The 27,030-nt window shown below is 26.7% G+C and overlaps 5 protein-coding genes across 6 annotated transcripts in view; 2 read left to right on the top strand and 3 right to left on the bottom strand.

Moving 5' to 3' along the window:
- Nucleotides 1-1,211: 1,211 nt before the first annotated feature.
- On the bottom strand, nucleotides 1,212-18,163 carry LOC113552512 (probable inactive tRNA-specific adenosine deaminase-like protein 3). Its single transcript, XM_026955382.1, has 2 exons — nucleotides 17,926-18,163; nucleotides 1,212-2,256 (listed from the first exon to the last, which is right to left on the bottom strand). Exon 2 carries the CDS (start codon nucleotides 2,244-2,246, stop codon nucleotides 1,278-1,280), a length of 969 nt encoding a protein of 322 aa, XP_026811183.1. The 5' UTR covers nucleotides 2,247-2,256; nucleotides 17,926-18,163; the 3' UTR covers nucleotides 1,212-1,277.
- LOC113552489 (actin-related protein 6) lies at nucleotides 3,285-5,357 on the bottom strand. The gene is made up of 6 exons (XM_026955365.1): nucleotides 4,945-5,357; nucleotides 4,733-4,850; nucleotides 4,421-4,613; nucleotides 3,943-4,358; nucleotides 3,600-3,865; nucleotides 3,285-3,531 (listed from the first exon to the last, which is right to left on the bottom strand). Exons 1-6 carry the CDS (start codon nucleotides 5,019-5,021, stop codon nucleotides 3,405-3,407), a joined length of 1,197 nt encoding a protein of 398 aa, XP_026811166.1. The 5' UTR covers nucleotides 5,022-5,357; the 3' UTR covers nucleotides 3,285-3,404.
- Nucleotides 5,495-15,140, top strand: LOC113552500 (JNK-interacting protein 1). Of its 2 annotated transcripts, none has more exons than XM_026955375.1 (8): nucleotides 5,495-5,788; nucleotides 12,415-12,543; nucleotides 12,646-12,710; nucleotides 12,977-13,144; nucleotides 13,252-13,428; nucleotides 13,545-13,825; nucleotides 14,481-14,665; nucleotides 14,737-15,140. In XM_026955375.1, exons 1-8 carry the CDS (start codon nucleotides 5,706-5,708, stop codon nucleotides 14,807-14,809), a joined length of 1,161 nt encoding a protein of 386 aa, XP_026811176.1. In that variant the 5' UTR covers nucleotides 5,495-5,705; the 3' UTR covers nucleotides 14,810-15,140. The 2 variants fall into 2 exon arrangements, with proteins under 2 accessions (XP_026811176.1, XP_026811170.1); XM_026955369.1 differs by having other exon boundaries at nucleotides 14,478-14,665.
- LOC113560841 (SOSS complex subunit B homolog) lies at nucleotides 15,979-16,512 on the bottom strand. The gene has a single exon (XM_026966948.1). The coding sequence runs from the start codon at nucleotides 16,510-16,512 to the stop codon at nucleotides 15,979-15,981; it is 534 nt and encodes a 177-aa protein (XP_026822749.1).
- Nucleotides 18,164-18,334: 171 nt separating the features above from the next.
- LOC113549416 (high affinity cAMP-specific 3',5'-cyclic phosphodiesterase 7A-like) overlaps nucleotides 18,335-27,030 on the top strand; it is a 110,154-nt gene continuing 101,458 nt past the window's right edge. Inside the window, exons 1-2 of the mRNA XM_026950695.1 lie at nucleotides 18,335-18,685; nucleotides 18,831-18,949. Coding sequence (XP_026806496.1) covers nucleotides 18,836-18,949 — 114 coding nt within the window. The 5' untranslated portion in view covers nucleotides 18,335-18,685; nucleotides 18,831-18,835. The remainder of the gene's footprint in view (nucleotides 18,686-18,830; nucleotides 18,950-27,030) is intronic.

Genomic DNA, 27,030 nt, shown 5'->3' with positions numbered 1-27,030 from the left:
GGTTAGGTTAAGTGTTAATGTGAATTTATTTACCCTGCTAGCGTAATTCTTACACGTTGTTACGGAATAAAATGATTCGCCGGAATATTTATTTATACATGGTAATGGTATTCAGTACAAAAACTTGAAAAAAAAGGTTGTGAAAACTGTATAATTTACACTATTCACTATATTCTCCTACGGGTGATGTTACGGAACGATTTCGTTAGTGTCGCGGAACGAGTGGTAAGTGTTTGGCGGGGAGGTATTATGTTATGTAATTACTTTCCACAGTCGTATCAGTCGGTTGCGTGAAATTTCTCGCACGTATTTTAAAGACAACGGTTGCGTACTCAAATTGTTGAAGAGGTGGAGCCCATTTATTTTAGTTACAGATGTAATTAGTTGTTACAAAATTCGTACCAACAAGTCTATTACAAACTAGGACCGGATTGAACCAGCTAATATTACAAATTATAATACGATAAGCCATCCAACCCAGTCGTTACGCCAGTATTCCAAAGGCCAGTCGGATGTGATAAGCCCCGTTGAAGTCACTGGTCCGCCAGCGAGGCGATCTGTTTCATTGTCAAAAATTACAATAAGCGTGACGCCATCGAAATAGAAATGCGGATTTTTTTGGAAACAGACAAAAAGTTTTTCCGACGTTTGATTTGCTGCTGTAAAATATACGGCGTAGCATAGAATGTTATATTTGTACCTATTTTAATATATAGCTTGTACAGCTACTATATTCAGTGTACTAAAAATTATGTTTGACGTGAATAAATTTGTTTGTTAAATTATTTAATTTATTGTTTATTATTTTATTTTATTGTAAAATTAGTTTATGTACGGCTTGTGAAAATTGTGAATAATATATTGTAGATAGATACTTTAGTATTTTTTTTTTTAAACCTAACTGGTTTAAAACTTAACCAAAACTAACCTGCAGGTGGTTTATGACGATATGGCAACGCTCTCGGGCTCTCCGTGAAGCACACATTAATAGAATGACCCCAGCCACAAGACATACCATATAGGTACCTATTATATTAAGGCACGAGTGAGAGTAATAACATTTAAATTATAATTAAAAACCAAGTTTCTTAAAAAAAAACCGCGGTACAGATCACAGACGTACTCGTATTATAATATACATAGTTATATAGGTAGGTTTTAAATTGTCATTAAACTGGATATTGGATACCAAAAAAATACAAAAATGTAATAATATTTAAGACAAGTATTTGAAGTATTTGTGTGGATTTTATTTGTAATTAATTGTAATTTACAATTTATTGATCTCCGGGTTTTTTGTTCTGAGCATCATTTTTGGTATGCAATTCCAATGCTGCTGTTCTGCACTCTTCTTCTAAGACACCGGCAAAAACCTCAAATCGATGATTTATTCCTTTGAGGAGATGTACGCTGACCGATCCACCTAAGCCCCCGGGCTCGCTGTCATTTGCATATCCATAGAACACTCTCCTCGCTCTGCTGTGCACCAATGCCATCGCACACATCACACATGGTTCTTTGGTTACATACACATCATATCCTGTGCATAAATATGGTCCAGTCTTGTCATCAGTAGAGATACTAGATGTTTTAGCTATGTTAGACGAGGAGTTCCATGCACCGCCTCCTTGAACCCTGGCAACTTTATCTACCACACACATTATCGCATGCTTTACAGGGTGTTCGACACGGAAATCACCACTTTGCGCTACAATTAGATCGTTCAAAGGATCGACCACCACAGCACCTACTCCACCAGCCGCACATGACAACGCCGTTCTCATGTATTGATCAATAGTAGCAAGTTGAAGTTGATTAAAGAATTTACCACACAATATTGACTCTAGTCGCTTATCTGGGTGAAAGTTGCATGGCCACAGCTTACGAGCTTGCAGATTCTGGCTACATGTCTTTGGCATGTACGCCGGGACTGGTACAATCTTAGGTCGACCTGATAGGCCATCAAAATCAAACCCTCTGTTTTTCAACTCTGCCACACACTGATCTGAATTTAAATCGTTAACTAACATAAGTATGATAGTTTGATTATTAACGCGTTTAAGATGAGTCAAAGAATTTATCACAGACAATTGTCCAAGACTCTTAACGATTTTGCTGATGGAGGTTCGATTAATAATAGTGTCTACAAAGACATTTACTGTGATAATATTGTCAGTCGTTACATTCTCTGGCAACACTGGTCTTAAAGTCCAAGTCATTGGAAGTCTAGGTCGCTTTGGTTCCATTTTAACAAGTCTGTAACAAATTGTTATCATATGAAAAATATATTTATTATGGTATTTTTAATTTAAGTAAAATAAAAAAGATTAAATTATTAATGTATTTTTTTAAATATTAAAATTTGAAAAAAGTGATTTCCTAGGTATAGCTATTGTTTATTAGCAATAAATTATAACTAATAATTACACTAAATAATATAGATAGGTCACTGATTATACAGTTTTAATGAAAAATATATTATTTTAATAGAAATCATTGTATAAGTAATAACATGTTACCAATATACTAAAAATTAAAATTATGATTATAGAAAGACCTTATACTATAGCTTATATAGCTACAATGAGTACAAATACAAACATGACATAAATAATATTTTAAGATGTCTTATAAAATTATTGTTTCAAACTAAATATTTTATTTTTAAATTATATATTATATTATTCAGAAAGTTGGAAAAAAATTGAAATTATACTTCATAGAATAGTATAATATACATCAGTAGTTTTCAACCTTTTTAACTATGCGGCACATTTCATCTCAGACAAAATTTTCGCGGTACATCAATCCATATAATATGTGAAACATATTTTATATATATACCAATATATACAAACAAATACATACTTATAAAACTATTAATAGATTTTTCGTGGCACACTTCAATAGCGCTCACGGCACACCAGTTGAAACCTGGTATACCACTGGTATATATATAAAACACATGCAAAATTAATCAATAAAAGGAAAAAATTCAATATTTATACAAAAATAATTTTATTTTACACAATTCACACAATACACATAATTATATATTTAATCAATATTCAAAATATAGGATAGTGATAATATAATAATCACAGATTTTTTTAATACATTTTTTATACAAATACAATTAGAAGAAATATTATATAAATATCAAAAATTATTAAAAAGAAAAAATGTTTGAGAAATAAATAACAGATTTAAATAAGTTCTAACTATGAAAATAGTACGAACTTAAGTCATAAAAAGATTTATTGTCTAAGAAGTTTTAATTTTAAATTTGTATACAAAATATAATTTTATTGGTATTTTCATACATTTTATTTCATAGAAAATAAAACTAAAGTCATAATATTTATAAGTAATAAATAATAATTATATTTTCAGTCTTATGTATTTTAAACATCAAATCGATGGCATGCAGAAAATCCTTCTTCATCGTATTCTTCTTTAGTAACCACAAGCGAAAAAAAATCTGGATCTTTACTTAGTAAATTTCCTCCGTGCCAAGCATATGTAACGGGACTGCAAATTTAAAAGTGAATTTATAATTAATTTATTTTATTTTTGATGGAATTTATAATTTTATATACTTTTCAGGAACAGTCACTGAAACATCAAATTCATCAGGAGCAAGAGCCCGCACTTCTTTAGAAAGACGTTCTTCAAAACCAGGAAAACAACCGTTACCACCAGTAACAATGATATTGTTGTATAGATGAGGTCTAGTCTCTTCTGGACATAAGTTAATACTGAGAACAATTGCTTCTGATATGCCCATTTGTGGTATCCCAATATCATTTGGATGGAATAAAATTTCTGGTATTGTAAAACGTTCATTGTTCATTCGTAAAACTTGCTAATGTTATAAAATGGTAACATTTAATAATATAACAAATATCTATCTGTCAAAACTACACAATAATTTTTACTTACCTGATCTTTATCTATAGTTCTGCTGGCAGAAGTCTCATCTAATGTTCTTATAAGTCCTCTATTTACAGTCGTGTAATCTGGTAAAACATAGTCTCTGACAATAGTATTTTTAGGCCATTTCATTTTTGCAATTTTATGATCTCGATCAAAATCTGTAGACATAAAACACAAGTCTTCTTTGCACTGATTCATCACATATGTTTCTTCCATAACATGTAACTGTCTGTATGATATCACTTCTTTCAAATGATTAGTTAGAATTTTGCCACCAACATTGACACGTAATATTCCAGGCTTGAATTTCTTTTGTAAAATATAAGGGACAATATGTGTAAAACTATAGCCAGATTCAACAACCAAGCAACATTTTGCAGTTGGTTTATCGTGGTGATAATGGTAACAAGATAAATTTCCAGCTAAAAAAACCATGTTTAATGTACTATTATGTTAAATAAGTAGAGTAAAAGCATTTATATACCATTAGTTCTTAATAAAGCTTGAAACTCATATTCTTCAAAAAACATTTCTGTCATTCCTTCTTGAATAGAACTAAAATTGAAGTATGGTTCAGTTACGATTAGTGGCATTTCAAAAAAGTTTGCTTTGCAACAATCTTTACTAAATATATAGTCCCATACTGTTTTCTGAATATCCCAGTTTAACAGGTAACCCTAGAAATGTAGTAACTAAAATTACTATCAAACAGATGGTGTATACTATATATATTTAAATGCATAAATATTATAGTGAGTAAACATTCAATAAAAATGTGGAGCGCCATAATCGTCACCTTTTGAAAGCCCAACATAAAATACAATCCAGATTTGTCTCGGCACTCAGAAAGTTGATCACCGATAAATGTCCTCCGCCGTTCGCTTTTGGCCTTCATAATGTAATTGGGTATTATTCTGAAAATAATAATGTTAATTATATAGGTATCTTACCAACGTTTAACAATATCAACACGATCGTTCACATAGTCTTATGCTCGGGGTGACTTACTTGGGCGCATCGTCGTCTGTGTGACCGACTTTGGCTGTGTATGCACCGTTGTCTAAAATGTAACTTTTTGTAGACATTGCGTATGAAATCGAATCGAAACAAAACAAGTCAACGACGCTGCCGTATTTTGGTTTTAGCCGTGTGGCCCGTGTCTTCCTGTCTTATAAACGTCACCTCGCTTGTAGCCCCGGCAAATTATCATGGTCATGTTATCACTGTTTTGCGTGAATCACGCGGGACGTGAGTGATAACGGCAAGTAGTGTCGTTGTTGTCGTCAGTACTCAAAGTGGGAGTCACTACGCAATTGGTTCTCAAACAGTGGAGAAAAAAAATATATCTACGATAACGCGCGAAAACACGTACAAATCTATAATATTATTTTTTTGGAATATTACATTGATGTAACAATAATTACCGGGAAGATAAACCGTTACCATGATTTCTCACGGTAAACAATAAAAATATTAAATACTTCAAGTTTATTATGAACCGAAAGTCTATACGGAGTGCGCGCGATAGTAATGTAATACTATAAGGCACGGGGTGGAAACGGCAATAATCAATACCGTACAACTTGCAGGGCGGTCATTTGTGTGTGCGTGTGCGCGTCCGTGGAGAAATCGTAGTGTTTCTGATGTCCACGATGGGATGATAATATTATGCATGCGTTATTTTAATAAAATAATCCCACGAAGACACAGAAACCGACGGCGATCACTGCAGAATAATAAACACGCATGCATATTGTACGCATAAAGCAATGGCCGATTCTGAGTTCGAAGAATTCAGGCAAATATTCGAATCGCTACCCCAACATCTGAGGGCGTCCGCGCAGACTTATACGTAAGTAAAAACAGCACTGTTTTTTCTTCTATTAAATACATAGTGATATCGAAACAACTGTTTGTTCTATTTAAGATACATACCAGTACGAATCCCACGGATATGATGTGATCTGCCATATTATTATACTTTTAGATATAATAGTTTGTTTACCTACTGTCGTGTACTTGTAGCCTGTAGGGTTCAGTTGCGTACTTGGGATTGGAAAGGGGTTATGTATAGGTTCGCTAAGCTTACTAGCCTGCCCAAATATAGATTTATAAAATATAAATATTTTTTTTTTGAACAAATTCAGTTTAGTAGTCTACAACCGCGGTCTAGATACTTAAATGTTGTAAATAGTATGTAAATATTTTATATAAATACAAATATAATACATATAATATCGTAAAAGCATTTTACTTTTTAAGATACAGTATTTTTCGAGGGATACAAATGATTTAAAAAATTATATTCATTTACGTTAATTAAACGGTTTTATGATGTCAAGTTAATTATGGTTAATAGTCATAAGCACCATGCTTGGGCCGTATATATAATGTATTTTTATGAGGATTTTTTTATGGAGAAAAATGTTATTGATTATAGTGTTATTGCGGTGACCCATAAGTGAAACAAAAATTACTTAAAAGTACTAATGTCTAATAGTCATTAATATTAAACTAAATATTGTAAACACTAAACATTTTTGAAAATTTTTATTACAAAAATAATTGTTTTATTAATTATTATACCTAGTTGTTACGCTTATTCCGGTTTTTAAACACACAAATGTCATTTATCAAAATTAATCATCTTACTTTGAAACTTATTTATTTTTCAATAGAATTATAAGAAATATCTTGTTAAATAATTATTTTATTAATTTTAATTTATTTATAAATAATTCACGTACATTCATTATAATTGTAGAAGAAAGAAATTCTACGGATTTTTCTAATTTGTAGATTTTTTTTTGTAATTATGTTCCAAATCTATAATTTAAGTTTCAATCCATATCTTTTTGTTTTTGACAATACGAAAAAATCTAGTTTTTAAAATTAGGGCAACAAAAGGCGTGTGGCACAGTTTGAACTACTACTTATTATAGTCAGTATAGCCTATAGGTAGAACTTACGGGGAATTAGCCCTTAATATTTTTAAGCTTGTTTTCTTGGTAACGTTAATCTATATGTATATTTATGTTTTTAGTTTCGAGACAGCTTATATATATTAATTCAATTTTATCAACTAATCATTGAATAATAATTTTACGTACCTACAATTTGCATTTTGGAACTATCTATATAGGTATTTACTTATAAGAACATGTATGCATAAACTTACTAGCAGGTTGTAGGAGAAAACTAGAGATCTAGTAAACTAATAAAATACAATTCGAATCAGTTGAATAAAAATATATATATATATATATATATTTATATATTTTTCTCTGATCTCTAGCTAGAGTAAGATAGATTTACAAATAAAAAATTTAAAATAAAACTATATTTTAGACTAATCTTCGTATTTCGTACACAAACACGGGTTTGGATCATGAGAATGCATCATGCGGGCATTGTAAGTGGATGTAAACATGTAAATAAATTATTTAATGCTACTTGATTATAAGATACAGACAAAAGAAAATTAGTGTATTTGACCCATTATTTGTAGTCCGTTATCCCCATTTAAAATATATACCACGATCTCACTACGATGTTATATTGTCTAAATTCTATAATACAAGGAGCCTTTTAAAGGTAAATACTAATTTTCACGATAAGTATTGATGATTTTTCTATAACATAGTTTGAAGTCGTTACAAAACAAATTATACATTTTTCAAAACAGAATATATTTTGACGATTTTCATTTATTTTATAGTAATCGTATTTTTATAAGAATGATTATAAGTTACAATAATTTAAAGTAGATAAGCGAAGTCAAAGTAGAGAACGTTATTGCAGAGATATACCTATATACACTGCAAATTTGTTGTCCCTTATTTACTACTCGCTCATCAAAACTTTAAATACATAAGTATTTAGTTATAAAACTAAATAGTAAATACTCTATTATTTTTATATTATATTGAAATTCTCAGAAAATGATTGTGCTTTAGAATATGGAATTAAAAATGTAGATATTTGTTTTTATATATATATTTTTTTATGCAGTTTTTACAACTTAATATTATCTTAAATTAATATTCAAAAAACTTAAAATTTAACTTCGAGAAAATGATTATTTACTAAATGTAAGCATTTCAATGTACATTGAATTGAATTGTAGACATATTGTATCGGTGAAATAGATTATTAAGTAAAAGCAGTTAAAAACATAATTTACAGCATATTCGTAAATTAATCGTAATATTTAAAAATCAGAAACCTTATAAAATACTTAACATTTTTTAAGAAAAATTTATCAACTATTTTCTTTTAATTTTCACTTGTAAATATTTAATGGTAATATTATATATTATTTGTACATACTCATTTGTGTTAGTTCCTTATGAGTTCAATGTAAATGTACCATTTTTGTGAACAGAAAAAACACTTTTTCGAGAACAATATTTATTAACTTAATTTTAACCTAATCTAAACTAGTCTGGCCGAAACGGGAATCATATAATATTAAAATCCTAAGCGAAATGGGTGTTGCTTATCCCATCAGATCCCTTCATTTTTATGAACATAGGTGGCATTAACTTGTTAAGTAACTTTAATTAAATTTAATAGTTTATTTTGATTTAACATAACTAATTAATTCATTTTATAATTAACTTAATAACTTAACTATAGTTTAAAGCTAGTAATACACGGTTTTCGATAAAAATTGTTTAATAAATTTCTGTTCTGTTTCTTGATAAAATAATATTATAATATATAGCTATAGACACAAAATACTCATCTTTATTATTTGATCCACGCATTAATTAAAATTAGATCAACTTTTTTTAAATCGAGTTTAAACTTAACAAGATAAATTTATTATCTATTAATTATTAACTATCAAATTAATGATCTTCTGTCCAATTATTAACTTAACTTGAGTTAATTATTTTCATTAAATAGCCCACATTTGTTTATGGATGCCTATAAATATTTACCTAATAAATATTTTTACATATTTACACATTTGAAATAAATGCAGTTACATATATTTAATACCGGCACTAAAACACATATCAACAAGTTAAGTAGTAAAGAATGATACACATGATACAAACGGAAGAGAAAGTCAACAAAATGTGCTTCTCTAAATACAGTGTTCGTGTAAATTTTAGGTGATTTTTTAACAAACAATATTTTTGCACAAATCAAAACTAAAGTCCCTTGAAATTGTTGTAAATCACCAATTTTTCATAGTCTATAATATAGAAAAGAATATATATATATATATATACAAAACAAATATAAGCTTTAAAAATTGACAGAAAAAAATTATTTGATCATATAATAAATATTGATACACTTAACACTTAAGCATATTATTTAATAGTCTTCTCTATTTTTCTACGAACATTTGGTAATTTTAGTATTATTATAGTTTCTGCAGTTACATTTGCGCATACCCCGTTTTCACTTTGTAAATTACGAGTGGGTAACGTTTTCTTGAAAACGCATAACTGTTACTTTTTTAATATGTGATATTTTATGTACTGTTTTCAAAAAAAAAAACCACATGTTGGTTCAAGACTTAAACTACTGTGTTTTAACTACTAATCTATGCTTAATCTTTCAATAGAGCATTTTCCTTACTTGTTTTTTGTTGTACCAAAATGCTTTATCAAAACATTTTCGTTAAATAGTCAGTTGAGCTTGAGAGTTTATTAATAATGTACAAAATATGTACAATTAACACGAAACCATAAGTCAGTATATTGGTAATGTAACACGTAATAATTTTTGACCAAAATAACCGAGACCATTATAAAAAGAGTTGTCTTCGATAATCATTCGATTATATTAACTCGATATTTGATGACCAACTACCTATATAGTATAATAATCGAGGTAAGTACTAAGTATACAAGTTAATCAGAATATATTTTTTGAAGGTCAAGGGAATAGAAAATCCTACTCTCCTACAGATTTACTTATTAATATTTATTATTTTTAAACATAATAATAAACGTAAACAACAAAATAGGTGCAATAAATTAATGAGGAAGTTATTACTATTGATGACAGCTTACTGTTGTTTGTTACAAGGACGTGTACCTATGTATTAACTTGAGTAGGAATCTAATATATTATTATTTATTACATATAATAAATATTGTTTATGACAAGCGGCAATTAAATTTATTTGATTTTAGAAGTCTTGAAATAAAGTCTTTGTTTTCATATAAAAAATAAATTTAGATGTTTAAAACCATAAGTAATATTGATAAAAAACATTATTATTTCATAAGTTAGATATGAATTAAATCAGTACAAAGATTTTATAATATATAAACCTACCAACAACCTACATGTAAAGTTTTTTTTAATTTATTAAATATTAAAATGTATACCTGCACTTCTTAAATGCTGCTTGATATGAGTACCTATACATAATACATGGTGCTATAAATATATTTATTATATTAATTAATTTAACATTCGACATTTTTACTATAAGATAAAGATTGTATAAGATAAACGCACATTTTATGTAATAAATATTTTGAAATAGTACTATATTTGTATTCTATCTTATTCAATTAAGCACTTATAAGACGTAATGTTTACTATATTATATTATAGTATTATAATTTTAATGTAAAAGTTATTAAGATTTTGATTCATTATTAAAATGGTTATTACTTTTTTTTATCTATTTTATAATTATATTATATTTATATGATTTTGCAGTGAATATTATCATTTAATTTAGTATAGATATCATTTCCATTTGATTATTTATTGTTTGAAAAATCGTAGATACAAACTTGATATTTGAAATTGTTGAGATCATAAATAATTACATTTAATGATTTAATTTTCTAAGTGTTTTAGAAAAACATAAATTATTGAAAAAATAATTTTATATATTATATCATATAATTTAACCGTAAAACATTATAGATACTTATTACTTATTGGTAGGTATCTGTCGGCTGACAATAATCTACTATATTTTTATTTTATGTACATTTTCTACAATTATATTTAATAATAATGATTAGTTTTTTGTTAAAGCGTCTGTAGGCCTGTAGATATAGGCCGTTCACAAATGAAATACAAAAATTCAAATGGACCTATATTTTTGTATTTTTATTATTTAATTAATAAATATTATTACGAGATAAATCATAAATCATAATATAAAAATAGTAAATACTTGAATATTATTATCGATAAATATTATTGAACTAAATTTTCATTTAAAAAAAAATGTATTAAGATAACGTAATATCTGCGTAATATATTGTCTTCGTCTTACAAACGTATACAATATAAACACTTAGTGTTATTAATGTTATTATTAAAATAATTAATATTTCAATTCACCCTAATATTAAAATTAAAAGTTATACTACTAAACATGTGATTCTGCCGAATGAAAATTATTATATTGAACGTTTGTAGAATGGTGACAACACATATTAATATGCGTATGTGATATTGTCTTAACTTTAATGTCTAATAATCCATTTAATATTTATTGTTAATAGTCGGTACATAGGCGCAGCAGCGGCGCGAGATATTTTATTTCACGAGTCCCGTTAAGATTGTGTCAACCTATCTGACCGCTAACCTATCCAGCAAATTAAAGAGTAGCCTGTAGAAATGTGCCTTCTTCTTTTATATTTACATTTATGAATATCTAAATCGTTCATTAACACTATTCCGTCTTACTTTATAGAAGTAATATTTTAGTACTCTCCATACTAATATTCCATTAATCACCCATCTACAAACTTGATTCTCAGGACTTAAAAAAATTGTTTATCCGCCGCCACTGTATAGGCGTAAATTAAATACTAAATTTGGGGAGGTGGTTGAACATTTTTTTTATGCAAGTCCTCGAGAGGTTACGTTGCACATCTCTCTTTGTTCAAATTGTGTAAACATATTATTAATCGACTAATACAAATCAAATTATCTTAGAGATTGAAATACGAATACTATTATTATTATATACTATTTTCGTCCAGTTGATGATTTGATATGGAATACCAATATCTTAGTATTGCTATTATTATGATTTCCAGAAATCACCCTCGTAACATAGGTGTACAAAAGAAAAAACATTATTTATTAAATTAGTTAGTAATAATTACCACTGTTAATTTAATGCATTAAAAAACAATAAAATCTAGAAAAAAGTACTAACAAATTTTATAAATGCTTTAAAATCACAAAAAATATAGAGTAAAATGCATTGGCAGTACAACTAAAGAATAATACTTTAAAAAATATAAAAATCTATTTAATGATATTATTAATTTAGAACGATGTGCGAATAATTAAAACATATAAACATATAAACATATTCTAATACATAACCTATAGAGTTTAGGGAAACAAGCCTCTCTCCCAATTTGAGCATGTGTGTTTAGGTACCAACTAATATAAATATATAGTAAATTATTTTATTTTATGTATTATATAGTCTATTATAGTATTTATAATAATATTTGTTTATTTTAGTCTAGTTCACGATGTATTATCAGACGAAGAGTCAACGACTGAAATTAAAATCAATACAAATGTTGATACCGATAATGCTTTCAATGTGTTTTCCATGTCAGACGACGATCAAAATGAGACAAAGAAAAAGTAAGATATTATCTTAAGGATATACCTAACATATGATCATTGATTAGGAATATACATAAATAAGGTATTAATAATAATAATAATAATATCTACTTATTATAGTCAAATTGTGCGTTTAAGGCATGAAAAAAGAAGAAGAAAATTACCCGAATTACCGAAAAATAGAAGTAATATTTGTTTTTATTTCTAATAGCAAACCAAATGTCTTATTTAAAGAAAACAATAAATCATCAATACTCAAAAATGTTCAAACGTTGTCTTTCAATCATTAATAATATTATTAAATTATTAATGATTATCATTTTTAGGGCACGATAAAATTTTTTTTTAAAATTAATTATATAAATTATTGATTTCAATTAAAGGGGCATTTGGTTTTTCGATTAAATTATCAATTGACTAACGTATGTAATTTAAAAACACCTACACTAAGCTGGTTCGGTGTTAAGTTTGGCTGATGAATTAGGAGAAGTATTTTCATCAGACAGAAGGAAATCGTTCGTATCGGGAGTGCGAGACTTTGAATGTCGATCTCCAGACTCGGGTATATCGTTAGTTCATTCACCCGAGAGAGCCAAATCTAGTTCACCACAACAGATAGGTAATGCACCTACTTTAATTAACATGTGTAAAACGTACTTATATATATGTTATTACGCTGGCGACTCATCCGAATGAAACTTTAATTAGAAAATTATTTATGCGCAGATACTCCAACTCCAGCATCTTCATGTTCATCGGGTCTTCCATTATCTCAATTAGAGCTATTAGAGGCCACGCACAGAGGACTATACAAGTTCGTTCCCAGACACCGGGACGAGATGGAAGTGGATATCGGTGATCCGATTTACGTGCAAAAAGAAGCTGAAGACTGTTGGTGCGAAGGTACCTACACTTACTGATTGCTTTTGACGAGAGTATTGATACTAACGTCAATGTTAATGCCACTGTCCACTAAAATATCATGATACAATTGTTTACTCCTATTGATGGATTTATAGGAGTTAATCTACGCACTGGCGCTCAAGGAGCGTTTCCGTCCGCGTACGCAGTAGACGTCGAGTACACGGATTTCGATTCTGCAACACCCAAGGTGAAACGAGAACGGTTTCTTTTGGGATATATGGGTTCGGTGGAGACAATGTGGCACAAAGGAAATTCTGTACTGTGTCAAGCAATACGCAAGATAACAGAACGACCCAATTGTAAACCACAATCGTGCATACTTGAGGTATCGGACCAAGGACTTCGAATGGTTGATCGTGCCAAATCTTCTACGATGGTAAGTGCTGCACTATTTAGCACACTGCATTTATACGCAACTACTTAAGTACACATAGATAAACACGGAGAAGCGCAAACAATTATTGTTGACAGGGGGTAAACCTTGAAATGTACAAGCCGACATTCATCCACTATGACCATCATCATTAATCATTAAGAGTTTTATAATTTAACCATACTACAGTACTATATTTAAAATAAAACTATATAAGTATTATATAACGTCTACTAGAACCCGTCATATACAGTATACATGCATATCTATCAATGATTTTTTTTTTTGAGTGGTGGGGAGGAGGGTAAGTGCCCCTGTACCATTGTGTATAGAAAAAACACTGCATAGACTAATTTTGTATACCCACCCAATTTTGTAATAAATATTGTCTTTCAGTAATAGCTGATGGTGATATTCCTAAAATATAAAACATCTATATTTTCCATATAGGTGTAGGTACCTTTTATATAATAATTAATAATGTACAAGTACAATTGTATGTATCTTGCCCACGACCACGAAATTTTTTTATAATTTTTACTGTAAAACTATTATTTAACTGGTGGTCAACAACGATAATTTTATTTTTGAATACCTACTTGTCTAAACTATTTTACCTATATAACCTTTATATATATTTTAATTTTCAATTTAGCAGACTAGAGATTCGAGTACACCATGCCAAGATTATTTTTACTCTTTAAAAAACGTATCGTTTTGTGCGTTTTACCCGGATGACAACCGATACATGGGGTTCGTTACTAAACATCCGACATGTCAGAGGTTTGCGTGTCACGTGTTTAAAGCAAACGAATCGTCGAGACCAGTGGCGGAAGCGATCGGGTAAAGGATTTCAAACGTATTTTATTCGTACAGAAATAATACAAATATAAAAATCCTATTCGTTTTCTTAGACGTGCCTTCCAAAGATTCTATCAGAAATACATAGAGACAGCGTATCCAGTGGAAGACATATATATCGAGTAAACGGAAGAAAAGACCGCGGTCATCGTGTAACATAATATGTGCGGAGGACTTTATGATGTTTATAGGTGGACAGAATCGTTTGAAAATTTAGAACGATAAAAACGAATTTTCGTTAGAGATATTGTGTCGCAACAGCGTTTTTATGAAACAAATTCAACATGTGATAACATACCAAATATCTAATGTATTTCATTTATAACTAGATCAGTATTATCTGTTTTGCTCTTTTTAAATGTTCCCAAATACGACTACACTTAATATATAGTCCCCAAGACAAGTTCTATAAACAATCTCATTAGGAATAAGGATGATAAAATATTATATATTGTATTTAAATGATTATTTTAATGTTTTTATCAATTCATTTGTTAATATTGAATGTTTGAATTGAATATTTCTTAGCTTTAAATACAAATCAAAATATAATTTTGTTTAAAAAGTTTTGTTATTAGACGTTTATTTTATTGATTAATAAAATGTATCTAATGTATGCATTAGATTTGTAAAATATTGCATCAAGCAATTAAACATATAGCAATGTACTAACTAAATGGGTATATTATAATTGTGTGACCCCGAGTATAAAACAATATTCTAATAATTATTTAATGAGTAGGTAAGAAAAAATAAAAGGTAATTTAAATTGTATAGAATATTACTATGCATATAATAAGAGGAATAAGAAAATTGACGATATCTTACGAATAGTGTTACTGGATATAATATGCATAACATATGTATAAATTATTATATATGCAGTAGGTAGTCTTGTACCCATTTGTCTAAAAAAGTTCCTTTAAATTGTACATAATAATGTAATTACATTTTAAATTGGCACTTAGGTTAAATATTTAATTTTTTACATGGATATAAAATACCACAATTTAAAATATTAATAATAAGATAAAATACTCAAACATAAGGATATACATTATTATAATATAAAATAAAAGTCTATTAGTCAAATAATTGACAGTAGGATTTAAAGAAAAATACACACATAAATATATATTACTTAGAATTTTTTTTGTAAAATAAGGATGTACATAGTTAATTACAGTTTAATATAAAACTTGAATATTAAAATACGATCAAAAATGAGTTAATATCACAGAATTTCTTCACCAACTCAAAATACAATTGTTTAACTAGTTTAATCAGTTATTGAATTATTTTCTTTCTGGCCTCATTTGACTTCTAGGTCCACTTTTTCCATTGTTACCTTTGAATGAATTTGGTTTCATATTTTGTTTTCCAACACCTGTTCGTCTTGCATTACTTATTGTATTTCCATTGGCTCCTGGAGGTGGTTGTGGTGGTGGTGCATTTAAGTTTATTTCACTCATATTAACAGATTCATTGAATGTCATGATAAAATCACCGATTTTTTCAATTTCTCCATTCTTACCAACATACAGAGTAAGACAGTTTCTAAAATAAATTGCATAAGCTCTGTGAACACGTATTATGTCACCTGGATATAAAAATGAACCAGGTTCATCCCAGACCGAAAAATTGATGCATGCTGAACTATCGGCTACTTTTACTGTTCGAACTTCATGGTTATCTTTGAGTTGTACAGCAGGATTTACTTCTAATACTATGCACATAACAGTTATGTTGTTTACATTATTTTGAATGTCTTTAATCAGTGTCAAAGGTGTATCTGGATTAATGGGTTTTGGTTTAGTTATACTCATCATTTTTATATAACTAATATATATATTTTTTAATTAACTATTTTTAAATTCAATTACTTCTAAGCTATTAATAAGCTAGATGTTACCTAATTAGTTAATAGGTATGTTGTGTCTGAAACAATTAAAAACAAAACAAAAAAAATTAAAAAACTGTTTAACTTCACTTTAAACTAAATTTAAAGATAAAATATTTAACGTATTAATATAACAATCAAACTGTAAAGAAAATTATAACTTCACTACATAAAAAAAATAATAGATTTAATGAAAGTTTAAGAAAATAAAAAAACTTCATAATTATGTGATAATACGCACTTTGTTAATAAACACAGACTGAGAATTAATCATCCAAGTTTAGTACTTTTTAATAAAGTTATTTCTATTTTATTTGGTATCAACCTATTAAGATTTTTTCTTTATACCTAATATTATTTGTATGGGTATTTAAATTTGTTTTCCATATTTTGCAAAACTATTGACTATTCAAATATTAAACCAAACTAATACTTTTATTTTTAGTAAATAATAGGTTATGTCTCTCCCAGGAATATAATGTGTTAGTAGTTTGATGGTAGTTTAGTAGAATAATTTAAATAACATGTCTGTTATAGGGGACATCTTAAGCTAATTTTTGAGGATTGAATTAGCTTGTATATAAATAGCATACTATTCCAATAATTTAATACAGCTAGTTCAAATACTGTACATTTTTAACTATTAGTCGGTTTTTTTAAATTAAATTAACACCAACAAGTTCTCTGAACGAAAATAATGTAAAATCTCAATTGAATACTTAATTTTAATAAATATAAATTTATGAAGTTGACAAATATTAGTACTTACAATAATATATGGCTTTGTTTATAATCAAAATTAAAAGGTAGGTAATATTTTCAATAGCGCTTACTTGAAATTAGAATATTTTAAAATTTATTTACTTTAAGTTATAACATAATTAATATTATACAACTAGTAAATAAGTGTAATCAGAGGTACTTATAGGCTATGATTTAACATTTTGTTAATTAGTACAGGTAAATTTTTATATAATTTATTTGAGCACTTCATTTGTAGACTTTTCAAAAATATATAGGTATTGTATTTTAGGTACTTACTTAACTAGTTTAAAATACCAATTAAAAATAACTATAAAATGTACAATATTAAATTTTTATAATTTTAAAAATCAAATTTCTCTGTGATAAATAAACAATTAAAATGCTTAAAATTAATGTTTTAAATTAAGGGAGTAAATCTTCATTTCTGATAAATCACAATTAGATTATTAACTGTGGTCTAATTTTTAAATTTGATGCTTATGTTAAACTACCCTTCTGTGAAAACCCATTACGACAAGAGTATATTAGTTCTTGGTGGTCAAATTAATAAAATTATATGATAATCGCTGTCACTTACCAAAACTAGAGAAATTTAAGGCACTTGTGTACCTGGAACATTATCCGGAAGTTGAATGTTCGGAAATCGACATAGCACCGGGCGTTCGTTAATGACAATTGAAATCGAATCAAGACTTATAGCATTCTGAAAGCGGTCGGAATTTAAAAAAAAATAAAACTAAATAAATAAAACAAAAATATGAGAGGCTGAGTCCAACCTCATTACTTTATTAGATTTTTATTTAAACAACACTCCACGATAAGACGACGGTATTGTGATCGCGTTGATAATAGCCAGTGGGGCCAAGTTAGCCAAATGTGTAATTTCAATCAGTTGGATGTCTTAACCCGTGATAATAGATCAGCGGAACGTGCACTGGCGCCTGATAGCGATAATATTATTCTAAATAATAATATTATTTAAAATGTTGTGCTTGGTACCTATATACTTACTATAGAGCAATGAGAATTGTTGCTAACGACTAACGTTATTATTACTTATTAGCTTACTACGTTCTACGTTCGTATACCTTCTATTTCCGGGTAATTTTGTCTCTGTTTTTGTTTGGTTTCAGTCTCTTAAGTCTTAATTTCCCGCTAGAAACATTTGAAAATCCATACAAAGTTCGAAAACGTTGGTAGAAAAATAAAAAAATAGTCTATTATTTTGAATAAAAACCATAGTAAGTTGATTTTATGAATGTGGTGAGAATCACAGGACTTCAAAAGTCAAAATTGGATCAGAGTCACGAGTAGAGTATAATATAATATAGTATAAGGTATGTTGTTTTGTTGTAAATAGTAATTTGATTCATGTTTTCTTTCAATTACTGCCTCACATACAAAATTAAATTACATAGTTATTAGTTTATAAATAAATCAAACAAACAAACTATTAACTTTTTCACTTTTTTTATTGTATAGGACCAATGCGTTTTATTAGAATGGTACCCAAATTGCCGTTAGACATTACAGTACCTCAATATGCACTGCGTAGAAGAGGAGCAATCTGTGTTTCAGCTATTGTACATGACTTATATGAGGTAAGGACATTATATAATTATGATTGCAATGTATAGATTAGTTTTGTATATTTATATAATGTTGTACAAACCTATAATATTTTTGAACTATAATGCTTACCTACCTAGCTGTCTGTAATACATTTATTAAGGTTGATAGTTATTGTTATATGACTATGTCTAGCCTATCATGAACTGGTTTAAATTTTTTCCCAGCTAATATGTAGTAACTAATATAACTATAATATTTGAGTTGTTAAGAAAATGTAATAACTATTAAGTTATTATGGTTAGCAGTGATCTACTTAAAACTAGTTATGTATTTATAACAGTATACCAAATATATGTCTTTATAATATTTAAAAATATGATATACTATAATTGATTATACCTTTTAGTCAAATTATTATTTGAAGCAATATTCACTATTTTTCTAATCTTAAAGATTCTTCGGGGAAACTTGTTTAATATAATTTAGGTACTATATATTTTAATGGATTTTGTGATACAATTGTATTTACATTTTCTTATTTGCAACAGATTTTTTTAAAGTATAATTTTGCTTATCTGGGAAGTAATTTAAGTCAATAAGTCATATATTGATTTAAAGTGATAATTTATTTACAAATAAGAAATTTGATCTAAGTATAAAATAAACTATTACATTATTAATATTAAATATATATATATATATATATATCACATATTCTTTTCCATACTAAATCTTTTTATATTTATAAAATAGTTGCTTTTTTAGAGGTAACTAATTAAGTATAAAATATCATTAGTTTGGATCTTAGTTATAAAGTTAGGTACCTATACTTACCTAAATGTAATCTGCTATTATGATAATAAAATATTCATTAAGCTGCTTGACCTTTCTCATCAACAGATGCATTAAGGCAACTCTCTTATTATTTTGATAAATATTAGGTATGGTATTGTGTAATATTTCAAAGAATAATACACTTAATTTAAAATTAATTGATGATGACTTCCCAACACATCAAGGTTTCGTGTTTGTGCATATTGTATCTTTATATTTGTATAATTTATCTAAATTGAAACATAGAATCTGTATATTTATGCTATATATTATAAATAAGTGGTAAATGGTTTAATTAGAAATATCTTCTAGTTATAGATATCAAATGATAAACTACATCTTATCAGAAATAAGAATTTACTAAAATATAAATATAGTACTCCGATTTGGAAAAACATCAAACTTTTAAGGAAAGATTGTTTGAAAATTATAATATTAAAAAAAGGCGGGCAAGTGGATATCGCTCTGGTGTATAGTAGACATGAAGATAAGTAGGTCACTATAATGGATGTGTTAAATTTGAATGCAATGACAGGTATCATTGTATACGAAAAACGATTCTGAACGTAGATGATTTGTCAGTCTAGGATAATTATTAGTAGGATATATTATGTTATTACCTATATTTAAATTGTAATAAAATATTTATTAAAAATAAATAAAATATTTTATTCGATTTCGTAAAAAATAAATTTCATACGCTCATAAAATTTTTTCTATATTAACGCTGGAGTTTTTTTTTGCTGTTATTTTAAGAAAAAATTATGTTGAACCTTGGGTTGGGTTTTTTAACCTTAGATAGTTAGATATAAATCACAACAATTTTATGTATTTTCAACTTCAAAAATCCTTGCAATTTTCGCGATTTTGATATATTTTGTAAATATTTGAACTTTTAATGCTTATAAAATTGTATTAATAAACCTTGTATTAATTTTTAAAGATTTTTTGGAAAGCCAATTTTTTTTTATGGGCATTTCAAGAAAAAAAATTTAGAAAAAATTGAATATTTCAATGGCCTATAAATAGTTTAAAAAAATTCTAAATATTTTGAAAATTTAATCGTAAATAGATAACGCTAATATAAACTTTTAGTGAAAATTTCAAGTATTTATAATGATTCATTTTTGAGTTACAGCAAAATCAAAAAATCGATTTAGTCGAGAACCATTTTGCTTAATAATCCCTTTTTTATTTTTAAATAATTTTTTATTTTTATTTTCCTTGTGATTTAAAAAGTACCTGGAAATTTTTATCTTTAACTTCACAAAGTACAAGCAAGATAAATATTTTACCAGAGATCTCTCTCAAAGTTGATGAATTTCAGTTTTATTAATTTACAAATAAAAGTTGAACTTATAAAATATATTTTAAAATAATACGTTAACAATTTGATAAATTTAATAACATTTCGAAGTCAATAAATTTCTGTGTCAACAGTTTTTATTTTAGTCGTGGTTTTAAATGTTGGTTTATTGCAGCAAAAATATAAAAAATGAAATGTAAAAAAAATTATATAAAAATGATCTTGGTGAAAAATATGTAGATTCATATTACATAAAAAGAGAGAAAAGCAATATTTATATTTCTAATAAGATGCAAAGTGTTGTATGTCAGAATTCAGAAAGTGGAAATGGAATGCGAAATGTCTTTCACCTTTTTCATCATTCCTCGTTTATTTTGTTTTGCATTGTAGATTCAATATCATTTGGTGTGCTGGTTTCAACTATACCTATCATACTCGTTATGTTTGGATTTTATTTTTTATTTTGTTGTTATAATTTTACATTTTTCATAAAATTTAAATGAATTTATAATATTTTGTGTTAAACTTTCAAAATAATAATACTTGTATAAGTATAACAAGCAACCATGATATCATAACATAATAACAATAATATTTATTTCATAATAATATAACGAGATTTTTATTTTCTTTAATTTAATTTTGGAAATAATTGTATTTATTTGTTGTACCTTTAAGGTAAGTTATAAGTTTATAGTATCATGCCATTATGCAGTTTACAGAGTACAGTATAGTACTATATAAGGTTAAACTTATTTTCGCTTCCTAAATAATTTGCGGTACCTACCTCGTTAGTTTTGCGTGAGAGATAAATTTGTATGCATACATTACTATTAGGTTTATTTTATTTATACATGTATTTAAGCCTGTTATTTCGGATCAACCTGGCTATAATTTATAGGTTAACGCCTTCGTATAACTCGTAACTATTATAAATATATTTTAGATCAAGAGTGTCAAATTGTATAAAAGTTCCTGCTCCATAATATTTATAAATATTTATTTATAAAGTTAATTTATTTATTTTATTTTTATTTACATTATTTCCTTTAATATACGAACATTTTTTTCAAATATAATTAAATTAAAATATAAATGTTAGCTAATGAGTGGGATGTATATTTTATAATTATTTTTAGTATGAAAGTATTGATGTCATAATTGATAGTTAATATATAATTGACAGCTTATCTCTCTACTTTTTAGTGACAATGACATTTCTAAATAGTTGGATGTGTTTGACTGGACATACTTTAACGGTTAATACATTTATTATATTATATTATATATTATTAATTTATTGTCTTGTGATATTGTTAAATATTCAATCGCTATTTACCTATTTGCTATATTAATTAAAATTGTTAAGGTAGGTCGTAGGTATTATAATGATATTATGTGCGAGTATTTATAGTGAATATCATTTTTATCGGGTTCTTCAAAATTAAAATGTTGAGAGTTTTTTTATAAAGATGTTATGCTGTTTTAAACATACCCATTAACAGATTATAAATCTATCTTTACAGGGTGATTCTTGGTATCGAAGAACACTCGTTATTTCAAAAACTATTAATGTTTTTGAAACTATTTTTCTTACATAATTTCGAGTCTAAATAAATTAACATTACATTATATTTTTTTAAGTGTTTTACTTTTTTGAGTGGCAACAAACATTTTAATTTCATATTCTGAAGCAGACTATTTTTCGGATAATTTCGATGTATACCAACCAAAATTAAAACAATTAATTAATGAATTATAATTTAAAAGTATTTAATATTTGGATAATATGAGTAGTATATTACCATTTTGCGGGGTATCCATGTATTGCCTTACTCGTTCGCTTAAACTTTTAATATCTGCTTAGAGTTCATTAACTACTTATCCTAATTTTGATTTTTATGTATCGAAATACTCTGAAAAATATTTTGTTTTAGAGTGTGAAATTAAAAATGTATTTTGTCATTCAAAAAAGTAACAACTCAAAAATATTTAATAAACATTTTATTTTATTACGACTGAAAATAATATAAAAATAATAATTACTCTTTATAAAATATTTTTCTATTTAATGCTATAATAAGAATGGAATACATTTGAAGTCAAAACAAGATGTTTATACGTATAATCCATTGCCTATACTCTATAGGTATTTAATATTATTATATTTCAATTTGCACAATATCATAGTATTAAGAGGGCGCACCCGCATATGTTTTCTCCGTCTTACTAACGCTACCATACCAAAATATAGGTACGTTCAGCAGTTCCAATTTTGTATGTATTGAAAAACATACGAAAGATAATATTCTTATCTCTAAGTTTGATAATAGGTCATTTCATTCTAATACTTGCGGGTATGACGTCCTCAATTTTTATTTCATAAATTATACAATTTGTGTTCGTACATTAGTAATTTATTGTTAGGTTTTGTGAATAACACTCAAGCAAAATGTATAGTTAAATTTACATTTGTAAATATATATTTGTTTCTGAAAATAAAAATAATATTTATATATTTTTATAACATTAAAATCTAGTCATATTATTATGTGCAAACAACAGACTGTTAGTTGTAATTTTTAAATATTATTATTATAAGTGAAAAGTTGTATTATATTTTTTGACTCATAAGTGTATTTAATTAATACTTATATTATTTATGATATAATTATACGTGGGCGAAATATTAAGTTATATTAAAATATGTATTTTATTTGTTTGTATTTCTTTTAACAATGAGTTTTTATTTACATATTTATTCATAGAGTTATGGTCCAATAAGTTTTTATTAATGTTTAAACTAACAAATTAAAAATATTTATAATGGTATTTATATTAGTTTGAAAATACTATTTGTAGATATTGTAATAAGTTATTCTAAAAAATTGATATGGTTCTTATTTGTTATATTATTTCTGCGTTAAACAATCATACCAATGCATTGTATAGGAGTAGATAAACCATTGTAATCGTAATTGTATTATGTAAAATATTAAATTTTATTACACTGTATTTTGTTGTTGTAACTTTCATTAATAATTTCCTAATTTTATTTTACACACATTTATATAATATATAGATAGATGATAGATGATCATATTCGGAACCGTAAGTGTTACTATTAATAATAAAAACTGGGAATTGAGGAAATGTATATTTGATTTCATTAAATAAAACAATTCACATACAGTTCTTACTAGTTGGCTTATCATGATCAAATGCTATAACTATATAATAGTAGATTTGTTTTGTTTTTGTTTGTCTCTCTTGAAACATGTCAATAAGACGTGCTTATTACGTTCAAAACTATATCGTTGATAATCTGTTTATGTAGAACCTTTTATGTGCATAATATATCAAATGATTGTTTAATATTTTCATTTAGTTTGTTGTATATATTATATTCGATTAAACCTTTTCAACTGGGATGTTAATATTTCGTATGGTTTTGTCACGTTCAATGTAAAACGAAGATTTAAAACTAATTGCTATTGCTGCCATTTACTCTTCAGTTTTAAAATGTACACAGATGCGTTTAAGAAAAAAATTAACTATAATAATGTATGCACTTAAACTTTTTTAATTGTAATCAATTACTTATAACAATTTAATTAATAGTTTTAAAAGTAATCGTTTTTATTTGTTTTAGTAACTTTTAGCCATTCTTACTTTTTGATCTGTAAATAAAAACATTTTTAATTCAGTTAACTGTTAAGATTTTAGTTTGAATTTAAAAATAAATCTCGATTTATTGGTTCATAAAATTCGTTAAGTTAATTATACCAAAAATGACGACAGTTTTTATTTAAAATTATTATGCTAATATTATTTTAAAACTGTATGCGCTACCCTTGTCCTTCATACTTTTTTTGTAAAAATAACTTAAGAAAGGTTTTTTCTTTGTACTATACTTAGAGAATGTTTATTGTAAAATAAATTATTTAATATAACGTTGAGGTAAAGAAAATATTTCAGAAAGGTACATTATGTTTATTTTTAAGAAAAATTGTATAGGTTACTGGGTAAGGTAATGAGTTTTTAAAAAACAAATATATTCACGTCAAAATGTCGATATTGTTTTTTTACTATAGACATTTGTTCGTCTATAAACATCTTCCGTAAAAATGTTCATGATTTATTTATAAGCTATAAGTTGATTTACTTATAAGTAACGTTTAAGTAAAATAATATTATTAAATAGTTGTCTAATCGTTTCATATATATTAATATATTACCATTTAATCATTTGTATTATTATAATTTGTTTAATACTTATAGTAAATATCTATAGTGTATACTAAATAGTTTTAAATTATAGCATAATCATATAATGAATGTAATGAATAGTATGATCTTATAAACTAATTAGGTACAAAATATAATTTAAATGATTGAAAATTCCTAACTGCAGTACATCAAGCTTTGATTGTTATTAAAATATATCTATATAAGCACTAATATAATATTTCTTTTAATTATAAGTAAGTCAAGTCAAGTTTTAATAAAAAGAGCGGGTAAGTACAACACCGCTATGCTAGTAGATATGAGTGTGCCTGATCATTGAGTGGGTCACTGTAATGGATATATTAAATTTTAATTCAGTGATAAAACATTTCATATTGTTTTCGAAAAACAATTTTTTGTGGAGACGGTCATGTCATCCTATTATATTACTATGCATATTTTATTATATATTTATATTGCCATTTTTGTAGTTTATTCTACTATTAGTAAAGTGGTTGGTTGAATTATTTTTTACTAAAAACATCGAATTTACAGGTACTTATACAAATTTTAAATTATTATAACAATATAAATTTATATCATATAATGTATTGTTATAAAATTTTGAGTCAATATTAACATAGGTGCCGTAGAACGCAGTTAATAGGTTTGTAAATAGCCAATAGCTTAAAATTTCATTGGGTATAATAATACATTATAATAATGAATGAGTTTATAGTTTAAATCAGCGGTTTTCAACCTAATTAGGACCACTAATTTTGTAGAAAATATTTCGAAGACCACTAACTTAATAAACAGGTAAAAAACAGTTAATTCAAATTTTCGCATCTTTGGCTTAGACCATAGACCAGCTTCTTCGGTCCAGTACCAAGTTGCCCTTGGTCCACAAGTGGGCCGCGGTACATTGGTTGGGAACCGCTAGTTTAGATGAATATTTTTGAATTACAATAAAATAACTAAAATTGTTGTTCTTTGTATAAATATCCTATTTTGTCATCATTTAAACTGCAAATATCTATTAAACTAATATATATTTATATATTTTTTGATTTTTAAGTTTTTGCAAGAACTTCTTATAAGGAACTAAGTTTTTAGTTTTCAAACCTTATCTAAAAAAATTGAATAATCAATATCAATATTGATATTATATCACAATATATATGATATAATATTTTATAGTTAATATAAAATAATTTTCAAATATTGGTGACTGAGTATTTTATAAAATTTTAAATTTAAAGGCCTATAGAAATAAACTGTGGTTATGTATTTTCAACATTTTTTGCTGTAAGCATAACTTACGAGAAACTTTGTGTTAATTTTTTTTTATAGGGAGCTAGTAAAAATTAAATTAAAGCAGTAAAAATGCTTCGATTTTCATTTTCGGAGGTGATTTCTGGTAGAAAATTAAATCTAGTTGTACTTAGGGAGGAATGGGAGGATCAAAAGTAAAATTTTCCATTAATTTTCTTAATAATTGCGAAGAACAAAAAAAAAAATCAAAGAAAAACAGGCATTTTTACTCAGAACCAATCTTTGACAAAATTTATTTATTTATTTTATTGTAATTCAAGAATGAATAACCGTAGAAACTTGAAATTTTCATCAAGTGTTTATATCACGCTTATACTGAAGAGTTATCTTTAGTCCTGAGAAATTTTCAATTATTTATAGTTTTTTTTTGAAATATTAGTAAAAAACTGTTTTCTGGCTTAAAATTCT

This window comes from Rhopalosiphum maidis, chromosome 1 (assembly GCF_003676215.2).
Source record: "Rhopalosiphum maidis isolate BTI-1 chromosome 1, ASM367621v3, whole genome shotgun sequence".
Lineage (NCBI taxonomy): Eukaryota > Metazoa > Arthropoda > Insecta > Hemiptera > Aphididae > Rhopalosiphum > Rhopalosiphum maidis.
Note: the sequence above shows the minus strand (reverse complement) of the source record. Positions and strands in the feature narration are given on the sequence as shown.